At 40.9% G+C, this 22343-nt stretch overlaps 1 protein-coding gene across 12 annotated transcripts in view; it reads left to right on the top strand.

Moving 5' to 3' along the window:
* Positions 1-22343, top strand: part of fryl (furry homolog, like) — an 86320-nt gene that overhangs the window by 35200 nt on the left and 28777 nt on the right. For 8 of the 12 annotated variants that reach the window (XM_050056050.1, XM_050056053.1, XM_050056046.1 and 5 more), the window contains 37 exons: positions 530-610; positions 793-961; positions 3205-3297; positions 3382-3480; positions 4109-4210; positions 7221-7265; positions 9223-9326; positions 9472-9580; positions 9874-9960; positions 10052-10223; positions 10519-10651; positions 10741-10848; positions 10969-11206; positions 11317-11493; positions 11619-11705; positions 11783-12051; positions 12389-12596; positions 12873-12997; positions 13108-13165; positions 13267-13358; positions 13468-13640; positions 13757-13917; positions 14019-14129; positions 15557-15711; positions 15821-15920; positions 16040-16208; positions 16831-17096; positions 17207-17347; positions 17439-17607; positions 17706-17790; positions 18838-18950; positions 19038-19188; positions 19274-19377; positions 19623-19805; positions 20126-20327; positions 21228-21349; positions 21461-21648. In XM_050056050.1, the coding sequence (XP_049912007.1) occupies positions 530-610; positions 793-961; positions 3205-3297; positions 3382-3480; positions 4109-4210; positions 7221-7265; positions 9223-9326; positions 9472-9580; positions 9874-9960; positions 10052-10223; positions 10519-10651; positions 10741-10848; positions 10969-11206; positions 11317-11493; positions 11619-11705; positions 11783-12051; positions 12389-12596; positions 12873-12997; positions 13108-13165; positions 13267-13358; positions 13468-13640; positions 13757-13917; positions 14019-14129; positions 15557-15711; positions 15821-15920; positions 16040-16208; positions 16831-17096; positions 17207-17347; positions 17439-17607; positions 17706-17790; positions 18838-18950; positions 19038-19188; positions 19274-19377; positions 19623-19805; positions 20126-20327; positions 21228-21349; positions 21461-21648 (5149 nt within the window). The remainder of the gene's footprint in view (positions 1-529; positions 611-792; positions 962-3204; positions 3298-3381; positions 3481-4108; positions 4211-7220; positions 7266-9222; positions 9327-9471; positions 9581-9873; positions 9961-10051; positions 10224-10518; positions 10652-10740; positions 10849-10968; positions 11207-11316; positions 11494-11618; positions 11706-11782; positions 12052-12388; positions 12597-12872; positions 12998-13107; positions 13166-13266; positions 13359-13467; positions 13641-13756; positions 13918-14018; positions 14130-15556; positions 15712-15820; positions 15921-16039; positions 16209-16830; positions 17097-17206; positions 17348-17438; positions 17608-17705; positions 17791-18837; positions 18951-19037; positions 19189-19273; positions 19378-19622; positions 19806-20125; positions 20328-21227; positions 21350-21460; positions 21649-22343) is intronic. The other 4 variants (XM_050056052.1, XM_050056054.1, XM_050056047.1 and 1 more) reach the window with 1 other exon arrangement.

A 22343-nucleotide genomic window follows, 5' to 3' on the forward strand; every position in this document is an offset into this window, starting at 1 on the left:
CAGGGCTAATCCAAGACTGAATTCGCAGTAGCTGTATTTGTAGTTGACTTGTCTAATGTTTACGATAAGTTACCTTAACGAACGTGACTTGCAGCTATTAATAAGAATGAAATTACAACGTGAATAAACTGTGACTAAACGTAACGTAAATACATTCCCTTTCGTGAACATGATTGTTGCCTGAGTAATGTCAGACAGATTTTCATCGGCAATAGTCGTCGTTTAACAATGAAGACAACAACTTCCACGATCCCATTCTGCCTCATGACATCATTAAAGTCAGTCTTTTGTCACTGTTTTGATTTTGAGACCCCCAGCAGCAAATATTACATACTGTGTGTTTTAAAAAAAAAACAAAAAAACAAGCACATTCGACTCTCCTTGAGCAACTTGAGTTAGCCTCGAGTAAACACACTTGCAAAGTTCTTTGTTGTTCTGTTGCATGGTCAGTTGTATAGCACAATGTCTTCCACAAAAAGGACATTCATTTGTTTAAGTAAGATGTGATGACATATGCTTCAATTCACAGGTACTGTGGCCCCAACACTGGCAATGTACACATCATCGCAGACCTGTATGCTGAGGTCATTGGAGTCCTTACACAGTCAAAGTAAGCAACACTACTTCTGCCTGTTAACTGGACACTGGCTAAATAGTTCACAACTTAGCACATTCTCAGTCACCAGTTAAGCTCTGTCATTTCTTTGGGGAGTTTTTTTTTTGTTTGTTCTGTAAGTGTAGATGTATATATTTACTGTGTGTGTGTGTGTGTGTGTGTGTGTGTGTGCTCAGGTTTCAGGCAGTGAGGAAGAAGTTCATCACAGAACTGAAGGAGCTCAGGCAAAAAGAACAGAGTCCTTATGTAGTCCAGAGCATCATCAGTCTCATCATGGGCATGAAGTTCTTCCGGGTTAAAATGTATCCTGTGGAGGATTTTGAGGCTTCTTTTCAGTTCATGCAGGTAAATTATTGTCATTTTATTTATGCATATTAACCAGAATGCACCTACAGCAAGAGTGGCCGATACGTGTGTTTGCTAAATTACACCAGACATTTTTTTTTTTACTGCTGCCTCTTTGTTCAAACTCAGCAGCTCTCCGTAGCTATGGCTCATAAAGCTAGATGAGTAATGATCAAAGGTGAGGTTTGCCAAGAAGCGAGTGTATGTGTGTCTTCGGCTTTGCTAAGAGCTGTGAATGGAGCTGTAGCTTTTTCCATTCATCTCTATACACACTAAACGCACTGTTCTCTCTACATCATCATGATTTCCTGTTGTGTTAATTGAACATACAGTGGTTTATGTCCGTCACTCTGTTTCAGTATTTTTTGTGGTTGCTAACCATGTGACGATATTTTAGAGCCTGAACAAAACAGGATGGTTACATTTTGTATTGAAATTGAAAATGCAAAATTCATTCCAGTTAGGTTTGTCTCCTATTAAAGGCTAACATCAGTATTTTTGACCTTGACCCTATTTTCCCATGTTTTTGTGTCTAAGTGACTAATGAGAGCAACAATTTTTGAATCTGGTCCAGTATTTTGCAAGAGCGCTGCAGCCAGCAGCCACAATACATGCTGCAGTGTCACCATCAATTTACATTCACTAAAGATGCTTGTTTTTGCCCCTGTCATGTCTTACAATTTATAAAGAATAACCCTACAGAGATAGATCTTTTTGTTAAGGAGTAAAATTCTTTTTGTTTATGCAGAAACAGCTCTGAAATCACTAGTGCCAAACCCACCAGACTGCATTTGAATAAACAGTCATTTAATTCTTGTAAAACACACTTCATTTAAAGTTTACAGAGGCAAAATAAAACTCACAAAAATGGTCTTGGTTTGTCTTTACACGGTTCCAACAGTCACCAGTTCTGGTTTGGTTAAAATAAACCCTTAATTCACTCAGTTAGATGTCTGTATACATGCTAAAATTACTGTTGTAAATGAAGTTGAGTCGAATTTGCGATGGCAATTTCAGGGCTGTTTCTGGTCAGACAAAAAGCTCTTTCTCTGTACGGATCTACTCCACGAGTTGTCAGACACTCAGAATAATAATCTGGGCCTGTCAGTGGCAAAATAAAGCACTTTCAGTGGATGTCAATTGACAGTGCAAACATGGTTTGCAGCCTGTTTCACTGCAGCCAGCTGCAGTTCAATACTGGACCAGTTTTAAAAGTTGTTGTTCCCATCAGTCATTTAGACACAGCAACATGGGAAAACAGGGTCCAGTTTGGAAAATACCGAACTTATCCTTTAACCTATTTGTGCCTGCAACTGAAATTTTAAATTTCCTCTGGTGGAAGTCTTCTCTGGGCTAAACTGAGCACAAATCTGAAAAAATGTTCAGAATCTGTCAAACCATTTGGCTGACAATCAAATTTTCCCTATTAAACTATATTTAGGGCAAATGGGACTACTGTTTCTTTTTTTGTTTTGTTTTGTTGTTGTTGCTGTTTTAATATTTCATTATATTTAGGAAAAAACTGTAGTCCCATGTGCCCAAAAGACTAAATATAGTTTGACATGAAAATGTCTGTATCCAAGGAACTACAAGGAGCATAATGAAGTACTTATTATCAATGAACTCACAACAAAGACATGCACACATATGCAGTGTTAAAACATATTCATAGGTATGTTAACAAAAAAAAATTGAAAGCTGTACTGTGAGGTACTTGTCTAAAGTATGTCAGTACCAGATTTTAAGACTTCAGACCCATCAGAACAAAGGCTGTGGCATTTTTCCTTATCATACTAAATATAGACTTTGGGCACAAATAATATTGTTAAAACAAAATTTCCTTGCCTCAGTGAGTCAGCCTATGAAGGAAAAATGACAATAACAGGATGCTGTACAGTTTCTGTTCTCTTCGTGTGAGCAGCACTCTCTGATTCTGCATCAGCTAGTGTTGTAATTCTTTCCATCACAGATTAGTCAATATTTATTATGTGCATTTCATTTGGAGTTGAGATGTGACGGCACAGTTTTCTTTTCTGAGGCAGTCTTATTAAAACAGTACACTTACAAAATGCTTCACAACAAACAGTGGGATTCAAATCTTAATTATAATTCATAACATAAACCTTTTTTGAGATTGGCAATATTATTTCTTGATTCTGAATGTTTATGTTGAAGTGTACCATCTCTGGCCAGTATAAGCTGTGTATTCTTCATACCTGTGTGCCTTTGATGCCCTTTCTTAGGAGTGTGCCCAGTATTTCCTGGAGGTCAAGGATAAGGACATAAAGCACGCTCTGGCGGGTCTTTTTGTCGAGATCCTCATCCCTGTCGCAGCTGTGAGTAATGCCCCCAACAGTTTCCACTGTTTTAATTTACCCGTTTTATTTGAGATCCATGGTGATGACTGGTTTATCCTCCAGGCGGTGAAAAATGAAGTCAATGTGCCATGCCTGAAGAACTTTGTGGAGATGCTGTACCAGACAACATTTGACCTAAGCTCCAGAAAGAAGCACTCTTTGGTAATAATTATATCATCATATTATTTTCTGTCTTCCTCCCCACCCTTATCTCCATGTACTCTGCATCTTTACTACTTCCTTCACCTTTTGTGTTTCACTCTTCCTGTATTTTGTTAACATTTCCATCGGCCCCAGCGTAGTCAGTCCGTCGTCGTCATCATCCAGAAATATTTGAAAATAGATGCAACCTCATTGTTAGTCTGTTGTTTGCTGACAGTTTATTTATTTATTTTTGTTTATTTATTCACTTTATCTCTCAGAGACGATGCATAATAATAAACATTACTGTAAATATGCCAGGATTAGCCAGGAGGTTAGTTTCCATGCTCAGTCCCTGGCCAGGTGTGAAAGTTGGCAGCCTAAAAACAGCCTAAAAGTTTTTTCATATTTTCATTTTTAGTAATATATCTGTCATCCTGATGTCATAAAAGAGATGTCCGGTTTCAGCTCATGTGACTGTTGTTGCTCTTGGCCCGTCCATAGCGCACAATGCTTTTGTGCTTTTCTTTTTTCTTTTTTTTTTTCATGTGCTGAATTACAACATGTGCATACAAATAAAATCACACCCAGTAGATAAAGCCACTTATCCCTTTGCTTCTGTCGATGCTGACACTGTTTGTCTTTCCAGGCCCTGTATCCCCTGGTGACATGTTTGCTGTGTGTTAGTCAGAAGCAGTTCTTCCTCAACAACTGGCACATCTTCCTCCAGAACTGCCTCTCGCACCTGAAGGTACTGCCCGCCTGGGCCTTTACACCCAATCCATTTTAGAAAGTTTGTGCTCTAAAAAGCAGCACAATGACTATATTCTTCAGATTGAAGTATTTTTAGCACACTATACTTGGCTTGAGGATGCCTAATTCAGAATAAACCTCAGAGGTCGTATGACTCATGTTATGAAACAGAAAATTAAAATTAGTTTTTTTAATTACAGGGTGAAAGCATCAATATTTACTGCTGTTAAAAGGACATTAATTATTATTATTTATGATATGATACTCTACTGACTGAAGAAGCTGTCTTGGTTGTGAAGGGTGTGCTCTGTGGTTCTGTCTAAAGATCATAATGTTCTTTCCCCTCCATTATCAAAAACCAGATCTGGACAGGAATAGCACTTGATTTTATAAAGTAATAATAGAGTCTTTGTATTTTGTCCACTTGAAGTATAATTTGTAGTTTTTTCAAGATAGTCATGAAAAGATTATTATCACTAATAATCACTAATGTAACAACAACCAATAAAATAAATTAAATGTGTAGCATCTATAAACTCAACCTCCCAGATATTCTTCATTTAAGCTGATGCTCTGTGCATATATGTTATCTCAAGTGCTGTTTTAACTCAGGTCTGTTAATGACTCCCTTTAAACCAATTATAAACAGATCAAACCTACTTTCCTTCTGTCCCCGACCATCATGGAGCCAATTCAGCCGAGAAGCTCATTGACCAAATTACTGTGACTGACTGACTGACTCAGTGACTGCCTTTTCCATTCTACATTGATTGCCCTTTGTGGAGATTGTATGATCTTGTGGTGGATAGATTTCTGTTTTGCGTCTTTGTGATGGTGATTTCCGATTGGTTTTGAATGGCCGTCTGTCTCCTCAGTGATCTCATTCCAGCATTCTCCTTCACCATTGTGATTGTTCTAGATTTCCTTGAATTGAAAATCATAATCAGTCTTCTGAGTGGTGGTGTTGATTATTTGATTGAGATAATTTTACAGGCTTGTGTGATGGTTCGAGTGTAGCGATGATTTTAGTGATTTTTAGAGCTTATGGTCCAACTAGTGATTTTAACCCTGTGGCTGCTCTTAAAAATAGTCAATGAATTACTTAAACTAACTTTCATGAAGTCTTTTGGTTTCACAAACAGGTTATCAGAATTATTTTACAAATCACTACAAATTTAAAGGTTTTTACAGTTACTAGCATTTTGTAAATATGTTATTCAAGTGTTATATTTTAGATTTCCGAGAAGGCCCTACTGTGCTCCTACACAATGTAAATACAAACTATAAATTACAACATTTAAATACCCAGTGTGACACAAATTGTGTGGGAAATCAACAGTTCATTAACTAAATTTACATGCACAGAATATTCCATTTTTATTCCCAAAAAGACTTTCTGCTGAGCTGTTTACATCGCAAATGAAAATATTCCATTATTATTCCTGTTTACAAGCAGCTGTGCTTCCCCCAATTAATATGCCCCAACATGTTGTTTATTATGTCAAAATATGGAAATGTCAAAAGAGTGAAGCTGCTTGTGCCATTTTGCTTCTTTGCATCCAAATCTTTTTGGCTAAGTACAAACATAGCCTGCCTCTTTCATTCGTCCAACCACCTTTTTGAAAAGGCGCTGTTGTGATATTTAAGCATATCAAAAAACTTGTTGATATCCAAGTCTTTCATAATGTTTAAAAGTAGTGTTTTTTTCCTTCTGACTGGAAATGTGGGCTTTTCTTTAGGACATGCGTCTCTGCCCCATTCTTGCAAACTGCTGGCTAGTTTGTTTGTCTACAGGGCATCCATGACAACACACAGAGCTGACCCTAAAAAGCTCAGTTAAGATGCATTCTCTATATGCGCTGTATACATGTCAAAAGAATGCTCCTACAACCTGAATAAAACCAGTGTATCCCACATGTCTTAATCAGAAAATGTTTCATTTAGAAAAAGGCCTAATTTGGAATATTCAAACAGAATATGCTTTTTACATGAGCCATATCAATATTTTTTATATTTGGAATATTAGTGTGCATGTAAACGTAATCATAGACCCACTTTTAGGGAGGAAAGGCAAAAAGTGAAGAGCTCACATAGATTAAGGCATAATTTGTCATTTCATGACAACAGAAAATGTAGCCTGAGTACAGCTACCTTTTCTCTCTGCATGCAATATGTTGTGCATGTGTGTTCTCAGATCCATCATATAGTTTTATTATTTATTTGACATAAACAACAGTAAGAATAGGGACAAATATGTAGTTATGACTACTTTTAGAAAGAGTTAAGAGTTAAAAATATGTTATAATTGTGTTTCCTGAAACCTGATTTATATTGGTGCCCACAGTACATTACGAACTAATGGAGATAATAATTTATGCCATAATTGGGCTGCCCTACTTTAAAGTTCGATCCCCACAGGGTTAAAATACAGCAATTTGCATTTTGAGCGTGCTTGACATGGATTTGAATGGACTGATTGGGGTGTCGCTGCTTGTCGGCTTTGTAGGTGAAACAAATTTTGGAAATTTTTGTTGTTTGCTTTTTTTTTTTTCAATCCATTTTCCATTCACATCTTTAAATGTCCTTTTCCTCATCCTTCTGTGTTCCCTTCATGTCCACTGTCGATTTATGTGTATTTCCTCTGTCCCACTGTCTGATTTCCAGACCACAGCACACCTTATTTTACTTTGCTTTTTCACTTTTAAATTAAGATTTGCCTCACTCCATGTTGAGATATGTTATACCATATCAAATACAAATGAGCATGCCACTAATAACTCCAATAATAAATCCACAAGTGGCATGTTAAACAGTTCATTGTATTTCATCTCAGTAAAACAGTGTTGATTTATGTACTGTCACACTGACAAGAGTGACGAAACTCTGGACTGCTCTTGTCATATTTGTTTAGGTTTTGTTTTTGCCTATAATTTGCATGTGTCCCTCCCCAAACCCTGCATTCTTTGTCTCCTGTCATTTGATCTTTTTCTCACGTTGACTCGCTCCAGATGCCGTCTAACAACAGCATCCGAAAGCAGATTGAGACGCTGCAGGTGAGTTATCTGGTGTCAGTGACCTGCCTGGTGCTCCCATTCCTTTTAACAGTCCAGGTCCTGACCATGATGTAGGGTAGTACAGCTCTGCCTGCTTGGCTAATTGGGTAGTGAGTCGTTCTCTGTAGTGACAGTGACGCTGAGGTGTGAAGAGGAACTACTTTTAACTTGTGATGTCTCCTTAGGCTTTGTTGCTGTGCTGGTTTGTGTTTTGGTAGGTGGTGATGACTTTGCCTGATGTCTAGTTACAGATTAAGATTGTTACTGAAGATAGATGTTTATGTTTAATAGGAATACACAGCACATGGTTCCATTTAAGACCTGTTTATATGGGACTAGTGCTTCCAATGGACCCCAGGTGACCTTGAAATGAACCCCTATGTCTGTGTTTTGTGCAGGAGAAACAAACTTTTTATTTGACTTGAATTTACTGACATTATTTCCCAAATATGATATCAAGGCTCTGCACTGTGATATTTGTACCCATGCTGTGTAGCAGCTTTCATAATTGTTGACCAGTAAACAGACAGAAAAGAGGTGCAGAGCAAATCACCAAGATGCAGATTCGCACCTGACTAATATTATCACATGACCTCTGTGTTTTGCAACATATGATAGATAACTTGCAACGAAATTGTTACTTTCCAAGTTATGGACATGGCAGATTCGCCCGGGATTAGGATCGCAGATGACCTCAATAATTAATTCACTCTTTTATTTACCACGCAAATTACGGATTATTAGATCTCTAATCTTACTGAAGTATATAATTTTTAAAAAATGATGATGTAAAAGTGCTGGAGCAGCTTGAGCAGCCCTAGTTGACACTGGACACCACAGCTGTTTGTGCTCAGTGATCTACTGTTCTGTGCGACTGTGGTTTGTTGAGTTGTAGGCGCAAAGATTAGACAAATGGTTGTTAGACTGCTGGACTGTGGGTCGCAATCTAGAAACATTTTCTCACTTAACGCTATGCGGTTTTATTTTCCCTGGTTTTGAGATATCTGCCTGTGACATATGTTTTTACAGTACAGCATGCTAAAGCCAAGACATGGCGTGCCATACCAGTAAGCATGTGCACCCTCAGTTAAGGATAACTGTGCTAATCCGGGTGCAGGGCCAGGCAGTGATTATCTCTGTCCTAAAACTGTGTCTTCACTTTGAGTTACCAGTTTGACAGCACGATTTTTAATACTCTTTGTTGAATTGAAAACATCAGAAAAGGTTTGTTGGTTCCTTTTTTTAAAATATTAAGATGGAGGAATAATGAAAGGACGAACAGTGGCTGTGGTGTGGTTGGATAGAAAGGCGTAGAGATGTAAGCCATAGGTGCTTAATGCCGTGTGGGCAAACTACAAACCTCTGCCAAGCCAATAAGGTAAAGCTGTCATCTGGAAGTCCTTGCACTGTGCCCACATCACACGCTCTGAGCATGGTTGTTCACAATATGGCCCTGTGTGCATAACTCCGCAATATGGATATTCATCATCATAGCAGGAAACTTGGTTGGTCAGTCCAAAAAAAATCCTGAAATATTGACACTTTTTGTTCCAGGACACACTTCTCAATTATTAGTTAAATTTTGTATTAAAATGGTTGCAAAGACTTGGTTATTCTCATAAAGACGTTTTCTTTGGGGTTAATGATGGTCTACATATTCAGAATATCCCCCAAAAGCCCATAAAATAGTTTTAGTTGACTAGTTTTACTGATGACTACATCTTAAAAGGCCTCAAGCTTAGTGATCATCACACCATGTGGACTTCATCAATCATACATTAGTTATTGACTCATAAGAGATGATGCACAGAGACAAAAAAGTGGTCATTCAGTTGCCCAGTTTTGTGTTTGATCTTTCTCCTCTAAACAGCTGCCTGATCTCACATATCTCACAGGTGGGTTGTGAAACTGCCACAATTAAGTTGAGCGGCTTATTTTATTCTTTTTACATCCACAGAACAAAGACCCCAAAATGTCCCGTGTGGCGCTGGAGTCGCTCTACAGGCTGCTATGGGTCTACATTATCAGGATCAAGTGTGAGAGTAATACTGTTACACAGAGGTCAGTTCCAGACCCACAGACTGCTCACAAACACACAATCAAACCGTTTTTCTCAGATGGCTATCAGTTAGAAGTTGTTTAAAAATTGGCCTTTGTTGTTCAGCACTAAATAAGCTTAAAACATTCCCCTTTTTTCCCTCACTAGTCGACTACTCAGCATCGTTTCAGCACTTTTCCCCAAAGGCTCCCGCAGTGTGGTGCCCAGGGACACACCCCTCAACATCTTTGTCAAGATCATCCAGTTCATAGCTCAGGTAAGTTTGGAGCATGAATTGACATGCCAGGATCTCACAGCTGAGCTAGACCCAAGGATACACCATGTAGTAGAGGTCTTCACGGGTCCAAAATGACTGACCGAACCCTAATGGATGGTAAACAGACTGTGGACCCATGGTATGAGAATGGTACCGGAGCTGGAACCATAATTAAACATGGACCTGAACCTGTATGGGTCTAAGCTTGGGTCCTAGCATCCAGGTAGACCCTTGAAGACCTCTACCGTGTAGTAGGTGTGTGTAGTTGATTGCCTGTCTGTTTGTTACTACAGGAAAGACTGGACTTTGCTATGAAGGAGATAATCTATGACCTCCTGTGTGTGGGCAAGTCTCACAAAACCTTTGCGATCAATCCAGAGGTAATGTAGAGACAAGACCTCCAAGATCTGATTTTGTTGGAGTGTTGGCAGATTTTCTGTTTATATCCTCTCCCTCTGTCCACTCTAACAGAGGATGAATATCGGTTTGCGAGCCTTCTTGGTGATCGCTGACAGCCTACAGCAGAAAGATGGGGAGCCTCCGATGCCTACGACTGGGATCATCATGCCCTCTGGCAACACACTGCGTGTCAAAAAGATCTTCCTCAACACCACCCTCACTGATGAAGAAGCCAAGGTCATAGGTAGGTTGGATTCTTGAAACTCCATTTGTGATACATTTAACAACCATACCTTTCCTTCAAGAAAAAGATTGGTATTGTTCATTTTCTCGTGTATCCTTCAATGTAAGTTTTTTATTTAAAATGTTATTTTATTTTCTTGTTTATTCATTTTTTATATTTTTTTATTTTTCATTAATTAATTTTTACTTCTTATATCGCTATTGCCATCTCTATTTCATTTAATTTTTATCTTTATTTATTTCTTTTTTATTATTAATTTATATTTATTTGAAATGACTCTGTTGGGTGTTTCCAGGCATGTCACTGTACTACCCACAAGTAAGAAAGGCCTTAGATAACATCCTGCGACACCTGGACAAGGAAGTGGGACGCTCCATGAGCATGACCAATGTACAGATGTCCAACAAGGAGCCTGAGGACATGATAACGTATGTAATGACAACCTGCATTAATACGTTTTGTGTCACTGTGTTACTTCTGACCTGTAGCAGGTTCTCATGCACTGTTTTCACCACAGGGGAGAGAGGAAGCCAAAGATCGATCTGTTCCGCACATGTGTGGCTGCCATCCCAAGACTGATACCAGATGGCATGAGCAGACAAGACCTGATAGAACTTCTAGCCAAGTAACTCCCCCTCCTCTAACTTTACTGCAGACACATTAGTACACAGTCTACTGTGGCTCAAGTGGGCTTTCAGACGTCTTCTAATTTCTTTCTTCCTGTTGGCTTCTTCTCCGTCTCCAGACTGACCATCCACATGGATGAGGAGCTACGTGGCCTTGCCTTTACTACTCTCCAGGCCCTGATGGTGGATTTCCCAGAGTGGCGTGAGGATGTTCTCTCAGGCTTTGTCTACTTCATTGTCAGAGAGGTGACCGATGTGCACCCCACTTTGTTGGACAACGCTGTCAAGATGCTACTGCAGCTCATCAGCCAATGGAGGCAGGCAGTGCAGAGCAGCAATAAGAGCCATGACTCACAGGTAAACGCTTAATTATCAGTGATTTTTTTTGTGGTATATGTATTAGTGTAGTTTTTGTTCAGTGACCTGAATGTCCTGACATTTAGATTGACTTTAATTCCTCTACACAGGGCTCAGGCAGCGGTCATTCTCTGTCCCTGGAACGTACTCCTCTGTTAGGTGTGCTGCATGTGGTGGAAGGTTTAGCACTGGTGGTGCTTTGTAGCTGCCGCCCCGCCACACGCAGGTTGGCTGTTAACGTGCTGAAGGAGGTCCGTGCGCTCCACACTGCACTGGGCATCGGCAAGGTAATAACTCAAAACCACAAACCACAGTGCATTTTACTGCGACTGACAAACAGCAGTCAAATGTGTATAAAACTTAACAAGTACTCTGTTTCCTGACATTTGTTCTTTCTACCTGAATCTTTCAGGGGGATGAAGAATTGGCCATTGATGTAATGGACAGATTAAGTGCATCAGTGTTGGAGAGCTTCATTCATCTCACAGGAGCTGACCAGGTATAACTGCCTTTTCTTATTTAGAGAATCATAAAACTTGTACAAATACTCTGAGGCTCATTCTGTTTTCTCTGTAGACCAACCTGCTGTACTGCCCCAGTGGGATTGATCTTCAGACGCTAGCAGAGTGGAGCTCATCTCCCATCAGCCACCAGTTTGATGTGGTGAGCCCCTCGCACATCTGGGTGTTTGCCCATGTTACTCAGGGCCAGGACCCCTGGGTCATCAGCTTCTCCAGCTACCTGCGGCAGGAGAACCTGCCCAAACATTGCCCTACTGCCCTCAACTACGCCTGGATGTTTGCCTACACACGCCTGCAGCTACTGTCTCCACAAGTTGACATCAAGTAAGTTTCCTCAAGCCTCTCTGTCTTTGTGTTGTTTGTACATTGATGTTGTTATGTGTTTTCCTATCATTATGGGTGTTTGTATAAGACTGACTTTAAAAAGGCCTGGTGATGATATCTTTGTGATGACATTATGTGCTGGACTGAAGACTTTGTACCCAATAATGCTAGCCTAATGGGCTTGACACAAGATAAATAAATCACAAAGACTGATGTAGCATGCCGCCCTTGTGTGTGGCAGGAGGCAGCTACTTCAGTCTCTAGGCTCACTGTTCACTGTTGCACTGTCCTTCTGATGTCATGTCATTAATCTCTGACCTCTTCTGTCCACCTTCAGTAGCCCCATCAATGCCAAGAAACTGAACAGTCTGAACAGCAGTGACTCCTACATTGGCCTTTGGAGAAACTACCTGATTCTGTGCTGTAGCTCCGCCTCCTCCTCCTCCTCCATGTGTTCCTCATCCTCCACCTCTGGCTCCGTCCGCTGCTCCCCGCCTGAGACGCTGGCGTCCACGCCGGACAGCGGCTACAGTTATGATTCAAAGGTCAAGAGCACTGCTGCAGACAACAGTCTGTTCTCACATGTTACAAAATCTTTAATATACAAAAAATGTATGTCCAATTTGTTTCTGAAGTGTGGAAAAATGCAATCCAATATCAATTTAGGTATGACTACATGTTATATGTAACCCTGAACTTCAAAATCAAAAAATAAAGAGGACCAATGTAACATCGCCGCAATTAACAATGAACAGATCCTAATATATTTCTTAATTTTTACATTTCAGCCATGAAATTGTTCTGTCTCTTTGTGTCAATAGATTGTTGGTACTCCGTCCCCCTCCTCCCTGTTCAAACACATTGTTCCAATGATGCGCTCTGAGAGTATGGACATCACAGAGTCTCTTGTGTTGGGGCTTGGCAGGACCAACCCCGCGGTCTTCAGGTAAACAACACGTAATGTGATCTGTGGTATACTCAATATACCATGCTACATCTTGATATACTTTGAAATATTTATCTTGTTTATTTACATGTGACTTTACTGTCATTTAGAGAGTTGATAGAGGAACTGAATCCCATCATAAAAGAAGCTCTAGAAAGAAGACCTGAAGTAAGTGCAGTTCATTGATAGTAGGAATTATTTCTGTCACAGTTGTGTGTTTAACAAAAGATAATATACTGAGTTATAATGCTGCTCTCTTTACTCTGCAGAACATGAAGCGACGCAGGCGTCGTGACATCCTCAGGGTCCAGCTGGTCCGGATATTTGAGCTGCTGGCTGATGCTGGTGTCATCAGTCAGATGTATGTAATCCACAACGATCTTGGACAGTATTACTAGGAATGAATTTGCTCTTTCATGTAACTGGTTTATAAACGTATTAATCTTTTCTTGCTACTTTACTTCTTACAGAGGCAGTGGAGGGTTAGATGGAGAGAGCCACTCTCTGAACAGTACGCTGCTTGAGTATGTTGATCTGACCAGGCAGTTGCTTGAAGCTGAAAACGACAAGGACTCTGACACACTGAAGGACATTCGCTGTCACTTCAGTGCACTTGTGGCCAATATCATTCAGAATGTTCCAGGTATATATACCATACTCACTCAGTCATTTATATCAGTCAGTAAACAAAAAAAATGAATTGAATGTCTCTCTAAAGTTAGTGTCTTACATATTTCTTTGTTTACTTGTTGTGTTCAGTACACCAGAGGAGGACCATCTTCCCCCAGCAGTCACTGAGACACAGTCTGTTCATGCTGTTCAGTCACTGGGCCGGGCCCTTCAGCATTATGTTCACTCCCCTGGATCGCTACAGTGACAGAAATATGCAGATCAACCGCCATCAGTACTGTGCACTAAAGGTACACACAAACGCATATAAATACATAGATTTTAAAATCAATTTTCTTCATACAACACAGTCCATACCTGCTGATAACTTACAGCCTCTGTAATGTTCCAGGCCATGTCTGCAGTGTTGTGTTGTGGACCTGTAGCTGACAATGTTGGCCTTTCCTCTGATGGCTACCTCTACAAGTGGCTGGACAACATCCTGGATTCTCAGGACAAGAAGGTAAGAGAAATGATACTGTTTCAGCCTACTTTGATTATCACTACAATTGTAATAGTGGATGGGGCATGTGGATGAGTAGTGGATATCTGGTTGAGGGCAGAGTGTGCATCACCCGAGAAATGTCTGAAACGCTCAATCGAATATTCAGGGGGAAAAAAATCAAAAAACACATTATTTTCCTCTTATTGTCTGTGCTGGAACACCTGTATTTACATCTGAAATACTCCATTTAGCTCCTGTCACCCAAATAAAGCCCAGTCAGCATTTCTAGGTTTACCACATCTGTGCTTTCTCCCCATCTCTGCACCATCATTGCAGCTGGGTGAATGACTGTAACAGCACAGCAACACTTTCTACCATAAACAGTCACCAATAAATGCCTCTAAACCAAAATCTTTAAACTGGACATGCTCTAGCAGGAATATGATCCGAAATCAGAGAGAAATTAACAACATCAGCAACCAAGATTACAGTTTTCCTTGATGTTAGCATGCAGCTACATGTAGCAGTGTATGTAATGTGAACACCATATAAAGAAATCCATCACCAGCTGATGCGAGCTTGTAGTGAAAGTGGGAAAAACTAAACAACAGTCCATTCAGACAACAGTCTGAATGGATTACTTTTACATATGTTTACCTCATTATTTGAAAGTTTGGCCACATTTAATATGAACACCCACAGTGTAACATTGTGTATATGACAGAAAATAAGTAAAAACATATAATGGGTGCCCTTCAAAACAGAAAGTGTACTCACTTTTCACTGCGTTATTTAGCTTATGCACAAAGGCAACTCCTCCATGTTTCTGTCAGTCCCCATCAAAACATATGAAACCTCTAGAAAGGTCATGAAACACATTCCATATTTGGTAGTCTCAATGGTTGAATGTGATGATGGCAATCACCACAAGACAAGTATTTAATTATAATGTCTGTAGTGATGCATCTAGACTAAGTGTCGTAATTATTTCATGAGGAGCAATTGGTTCAGTCTGTCTGTACTATAAGACTTCCTGAGGTCAAAGTTATGCAGGACAGGTTCACATACCATGACACTAGCACCACACAGTGGTGTTGAGAAGTCCTGCAGGAGGTCACCACATGTCATTGAATGTTTGATTTAGTCCACACAATAAACTTGATTATTTATAGAAACCAATTAGGATTTTAATCACCTTTTAAGCCAGTTTTAAAACAAACTATTTAGGGGCTAAATCACAAGCGTATTCATTTTGTAATGCATGATTCATATAAGTAGTCCTTATGGCAGGTTTGTGTTTTAAAACGCACAGCTTTGCAGCATAATTTATGTTAATATTAATACTGAATACTAATGTTAGCTACTGAGAAATGAATGAGGTTGAGTAGTGGCTGTTGGAAGAAGTGAAGCCATGGTTCTAACAGTTACTGTGTGTCCCTTTTTAGGTTCACCAGCTGGGTTGTGAGGCTGTGATGCTGCTGCTGGAGCTGAATCCAGACCAGAGCAACCTCATGTTTTGGGCCGTGGACCGCTGCTACACCGGCTCTCGTCGTGTGGCTGCTGGTTGCTTCAGGGCCATCGCCAATGTCTTTCACAACAGGTACTACACATTCCTAGCTTCAGATTGAACTCATTTTTGTGGGTTTGTTTGTCCCTTTGGAGCCCGAGAATTGAACTAAAATACTGCTTGTAATCATATTTTCTCGTAGGGATTACCAGTTTGACACTGTGGTGCTGCTGAACCTGATTCTGTTCAAAGCGGCTGATTCTTCCAGGGACATCTATGAGGTGGCCATGCAACTGTTACAGGTCAGAATTTCTGTTCTCTTTAAGACGTGACTCTTACACATCCACACATCACACTGTTATATGCACTTTAACTGTTGATTAAATACTGTATGTTGTGATTGTCTGTGTGAAACTAATAGATCCTGGAACCCAAGCTCTTCCGTTACGCCCACAAACTGGAGATCCAGCGAACGGATGGTATCTTGACCCCTCCCTCACCGCTGCCACACCTCTACTCTGTGTCTTACTACCAGCTGTCTGAGGAGCTTGCAAGGACTTACCCAGAGCTCACTCTGCCCATCTTCTCAGGTTTGCTACATTACAGTTTGATGCAGGTGCTGCTGGGGTAGCAGGGTGCTTAAAGGTCTAAGTTTATTTGCCTGTGACAGCAAGGATCTGCATTTTGTCTGTGTGAGCAAAACACTGACATTTTCCAAAGGCCTAATATAGCACACATAGGCCCAGCTGGCCACAATGACATGCATATTCACCTAAGCTTCACAACAGCTTTTTAGTCACATCACGGCAAGAATTCGCGATTTTGGCCCCCTCTACATATTTTGATCAAGCAATGAGCCTGCATTGTAAAACTAAGGCTTGCAGGCTATCCTGCTCATTAGTTAATTTGTTGTGGGCTAAGAGGGGTAAGCACAGAAAATATCATTAATGTCATTTTAACTGACTGTAAATTATAAACTGACTTGCACCGTTTACTGGGAATATTAAATTTTCACTTTTGGTGTGTATTTCCATCATGAGCTTGGTCTTAAATTTAAGTGTAAGTGGTTTTAAAAAGGTCTTAAAAGTCTTGAATTTAATTTGTTTATACCTGTAGACACCCTGTAATGGCTAATGTATCAGTGTGTCTTTTTTCCTTTCCAAACTATTACACTTCAACTAACAACCCCCTTCTTACTGTCCTCCACCCCAGAGGTGAGCCAGCGTATCCAGACGGCACATCCCGGTGGTCGTCAGGTCATGTTGCACTACCTCCTGCCTTGGATGAACAATGTGGAGCTGGTTGATTTCAAACCAACTGCACGGCAGCCGGAAGATTGCGGCAGCGGTGAGGATGATGAGGATGTACACGAACGAGAGGTCATGGTCAACAGCCGACGCTGGCTCCGTGGAGAGGGCTGGGGCTCCCCTCGTGCAACAACCATGGTGCTCAACAATCTCATGTTCATGACAGCCAAGGTGAGACAGCTAAAGGACCGTCTGCACTCCGTCATATTTATTAACAGGTTGGGTTTGGAAATGTTTACTGAGATAATTTATTGATCTGAAAGTATTTTATTTTTTCACAGTATGGGGATGAGTTTGCTTGGTCGGAGATAGAGAATGTATGGACCACATTAGCAGACAGCTGGCCAAAGAACCTCAAAATCATTCTGCACTTCCTCATCAGTATGTCAGGAGTCAACAGTGACCCCAGCCTCCTGCCCTATGTAAGTCACAGGATATTTCCATCATGCATTTCCATGTGCTGTGTCCACCACTTACTCCACATGTTATTGACTGTGCTACATGTGTCCTCAGGTGAAACGAGTCGTGGTTTACTTGGGCAGAGATAAGACTATGCAGCTGCTGGAGGAGTTGATGTGTGAGCTCGAGTTAACCGATCCTGTTAGCTCAGCTGTCACACACATGGACAACCCCCCCTATTACCGCATCACCTCCAGTTACAAGATTCCCTCAGTCACCTCAGGTTAATGAGCGTTCACAGTTCACAGCTTAGGCCATGTCTCCAATACTTAATCATGTTGTAAATGCTAGATGATCAATGTTTCATGTCTGCTCTCGCAGGAACAACCTCCAGCAGCAATACCATGGTGCCAGGAAACGATGGTCATCATGACAGCAAGATCAAAGACTCAAACATGGAGGACAGGTACAAGCTGAAATACAGCACTATTGTATCTGTGTCAAACAGAGCATTTAATGGTAGGAGCAGGATATATGTATGTGATGATTTACAGTCTATGGAACTATAATATCACTCTCCAAAGATATGTTTCAAACTCGAGACACATACATGTGGTTATTGTTGTGGAAATCTAACAGTAACCAGTAAAACATTGAAATTGCTTTCATTTAAAAAGAAGCTACAGTGGTCTTGCTTATTGACTCTTATTCTAGAATACAGTTATAAAATCTGAAAGTCTGTGGCTACGTACAGACAGGTTGTCCGCACTGTTATTTCTCCAACCTATCCACATGGGCAGCTGTGGTAATGACTTATCTATTAGTAACTATGTAGCCATGCTGGTGACACAGGTTTCCAACGCTGATGCATCAGAAAGCATGAGAACATTTTATCATGTCCATTATTTTGCCTTCCAGACAATCGCACTGTCAAGTCATGGTGCAGAGTACCTCCGGCCCACAAGTCAAACTCCTCCATAGCGCTCTGCCAGTAGCAGCATAAATTCTGCTCTGCACTTCTGTCACTGTAGATTTGACATAGACATTCTGTATAGTGTTGTGAGTGACATAAAAGACATTTTACAATCTGATTAGAGCGCCCAGACTGAGATGCATCTGTAGTAACTCAACTGGAATCACATTTCAAACCACCTCCAAATTTGGATTGTGTTTGCAAAAATAGTATTTTATGTTTGTTTCTTTTTTTCGCTGTCCAGACTTTCTAAAATCAATTTTGGATGTGCCAAAAAAAACCAAAAGCATATTTGAACCTGTAGTTGGAGCAAAGTGTAAGACTCAGATCTCCTGTTTGTATGTGTAAAGTAACTCCTTTGAAAGAAAAAGGTCAAATTAAAATGGCTACTTGAGTAGTTACACTCAAGACACTGAGAGCTATGAGGTAGATACTGTTAATTGAAACATTTTGCTGATACAGTGGATTAGATTCATGTTATTGGCCTTGGGCAAAAAATGCTGGCACTGTCCTTTTAAACCAAGCGTGTCTGTTCTGCAGTTACACCCACCTGGACATCTACAGTGGTCTGAACAGTAACCTGAACCGTCAGCACCACCGTCTGGAATCTCGTTACAGCAGCAGCTCCGGAGGCTCCTATGAAGAAGAGAAGAGTAAGAACAAATTCACTAAACACCACTACATTAAACTGTACTCAGACTTTTTCCCATGAACACCGTTTTTGTTTCTCCCCTTTCCAGGTGACTCCATGCCACTTTATGCTAACTGGCGTTTGAAAGTGATGGATCACAACCGGCCGGAGCCTCTCCCCTTCCCTCCTACAGGAGGCTGTTGGTCTCCTCTTGTGGACTACCTGCCAGAGACAAACACTCCCGGTGTACCGCTCCACAGGTACATCGTACATCACCTTTACTCTACCTCTACATTATTCTGTTGTGTTCTTTGCCTAATGAAACCCGTCTTTTCTTTTTTTTAGATGTAACATAGCAGTCATCCTGTTAACAGACCTAATTGTGGACCATGGGGTCAAAGTGGAGTGGAGTGCCTACCTGCACCTCTTGCTACATGCAATTTTTATAGGTAACCATCTTCTTAATTGTTGATACTTTGGTTGTCTGTATCTGCCAAGAAAATATTTTATTTTCTTCTTTTTGGGCCTTTCAGGTACCAGGCCTTGTACCAAAAAGGCAAATTCAAAAGTATACTATTGAAAAAATACATAGAAAAGTACCCAGCAGAGGACCAAGTTTAACTGACCTCATACTTCATTACTACTCTACTCGCTAAAGTCTGGGGTCTAATCTCTTTACTCTGTCTTCTTCCAGGGTTTGATCACCAGCACCCAGAAGTGTATGAGCACTGCAAACGCCTACTGCTTCACCTGCTCGTCGTCCAGGGAGCAAATAGCAGCGTTCAGTCTGTGGCTATGGTGCTGTTACGCAACAGAGACTACAATGATCCGAGGGTCCTGACTGTGAAGCCAGTAGCTCCGGAGATCAACCTCACAGGTCAGTTCAGCTGTTGAGCTCAGAATCAGAAGAGAATAGGACTCTAAAGAGGGGGGAGGACCACAGTTTAACTAAAAAGACTTTGACAGGATTCCCTACCAGCTTTAAGGATATTTTTTGTCGTAAATGGAGGGGAGGTAAAAGAGAAATATTGCTCACACTCATTTGTTGTATTGCCAAAGCAGATCACTGGGTGGCAGCAATGATCAAGCCCCACACAGTCAGGTTTCCTTGTCACAGAATGTCCAGACAGGAAATTTTCTTGAGATGCCTTCAAACCATGCCGTGCAGCTCAATGTGTATTTTAATTGTCCCTACAGGAGTGCAGGAGTTATTGCCAGAATTTCAGGCATCACCGATGACAGACTCTGGCCTCAGCTCGAGCTCCACATCATCCAGTATAAGTCTTGGGGCAGGGGGAAGTGCTCTGTCCCACCTCTCCCCCTCACTTCTCAGTGAGGTAGATGCCACTGCTGAACAGGACGAGAAGGTCAAAGCTCTCATTGAGTTCATTACCTCAAGGTGAGAAGACCCTAAATAAGAATTTACCACAGCCACTACTTGCACCACTATCTCCGCATTTCCACTGCATGATAAGGCACGACTCGGCTTTACTTCACCTGACTCACTTATTTTGGATTTCCATGAGCAATAGTTGTGGATAGTACCTGGTACTTTTTTTGGTACCACCTTGGTTGAGGTTCCAAGGGAGCTGAGCTGATACTAGAGAGTGGAGTTAAAACACTGCAGACAACTGTTGGTCATGCAGAATCATCCCTGTCGCAACACGAGACATCCTGCACAAACGTGCTATTTTTAAATAGCCAAGACACAGTCAACAAAGACTGTAATGATTTTTTTTTTATGTGCTCAACCCAAATTTTGAAAAATGGCAGCCCACAAAGCTACGCCGTACTACACTGCATAACTGAGATTACTCTGTTTAGTTATGAGTGTTTATTTTGAAGATACTGTCACGACTATTTCACACGACATTACTATGGCGATCAGTTAAGATTCCCACCTACACTAAGGGCTTACTATCTGCTGTTGAAAACAAAATAGAGAAAAGTATTCAATAAACAAAAGCAAAGTAACTGGAGTCATGCAGTGAGAATGAGGCATATTTCCACCACCACAGTATAATCTTACATGCTTAGTATGTGTGCTGTTTAAATCATACAGATGCATCAACACATTTGCGCCATGTTAATCATTTTGTTCAATCATTTGCTTTCATGCCTGCAGCAGTGTCTGAAAGGAGTGGGTATTTTTACACTGCATGGTTTTGATTTTCGGGTTGGTGTCATATTGGCTTTCTCTGCCTGGTGTGATAACATCAGCTGATGTTCTGAGGTGTGGTGTAATATCGGAGCTTTATCGAGTCACGTTGCCTGATGTGTGTTTGTTCTTGCCTTGTAGAAAGCGGGGCCCGCTCTGGAACCACGAGGACGTGTCACCTAAGAACCCCAACATCAAGAGCGCTGACCAGCTCAGTGTTTTTGTCAGACATGTAGTGACCGTCTTCAAACATTCCCAGTCAGGTCTGTATGGTTCATAACTGCTTGTCTCCTCATTTTACAGATTTCAATCTCAAGATACAGATATTACTTGGACAGCTTTATCATATATGAACTGCATGTGCATCCCTTCAGGTTACCAGCTCGAGTCATTGCTGAGTGAAGTAGCGCTACAGACAGCTCTGTCTTGCTCTTCTCGCCACTACGCTGGTCGCTCATTCCAGATTTTCAGGGCACTCAAGCAACCTCTGACTCTTGCCACACTGTCTGACATTCTCTCTCGGCTGGTAGAGACTGTGGGAGACCCAGGAGAGGAGGCTCAGGTGGGAACATATAGCATTCTACTTTAATCCCCACAGTTTAGTCCAGCCCGTAAAAAAATGATTTACAATTGCATTTAGAGCACAGTTTATACATTATGATATAAATAGATATATTCGTTGCTGCAGTCTAAACTGCAACAACCATTGTAAAGATGGAATGGGTCCTTAAGAAGTACCTACTGTAAATCACATCAGAAATAACCCACACCCTAGACATATTTTACAGGAACTACAGTTGCTGTAGATTAAAAGGATAGTTTGGATGTTTTTCAAATTTGGGTTGTATGAGGTGTCAGATAATTACCTACAGTAAATAGCAGTTGCCATGCTCCCATATTGGAGAAGCAGACAGGAGTACCGCCATGGAAGCCAAGCAACGCACTGCTGTCGATGGGGGCAGCAGCAAAACATGTTTTATCCACCAAAAAAACAGTTATACATCAGTATAAGTGTAAGTATACGCTGTATTTCAAATATTTTCACTGCTTTACCTTGCTGTCAGAAAGCCCCTTTTGACGTGGAACTGAAGCTGTTATCTGTGCTCTCTTTGAATCCACTCGACTCCTTTGAAAAAAATTAAATTAAGGCCACCAGACTTCATTGACAAAAACAGTAATTTTACCACACACAGTTTCTGGTCTACTGCTGCCCTGGGCCCGTGTTCACAAAGATTCTCGGAGTCCTCTCAGAGAGCT

Source organism: Epinephelus moara, chromosome 10 (assembly GCF_006386435.1).
Source record: "Epinephelus moara isolate mb chromosome 10, YSFRI_EMoa_1.0, whole genome shotgun sequence".
NCBI classification, from domain to species: Eukaryota; Metazoa; Chordata; class Actinopteri; order Perciformes; family Serranidae; genus Epinephelus; species Epinephelus moara.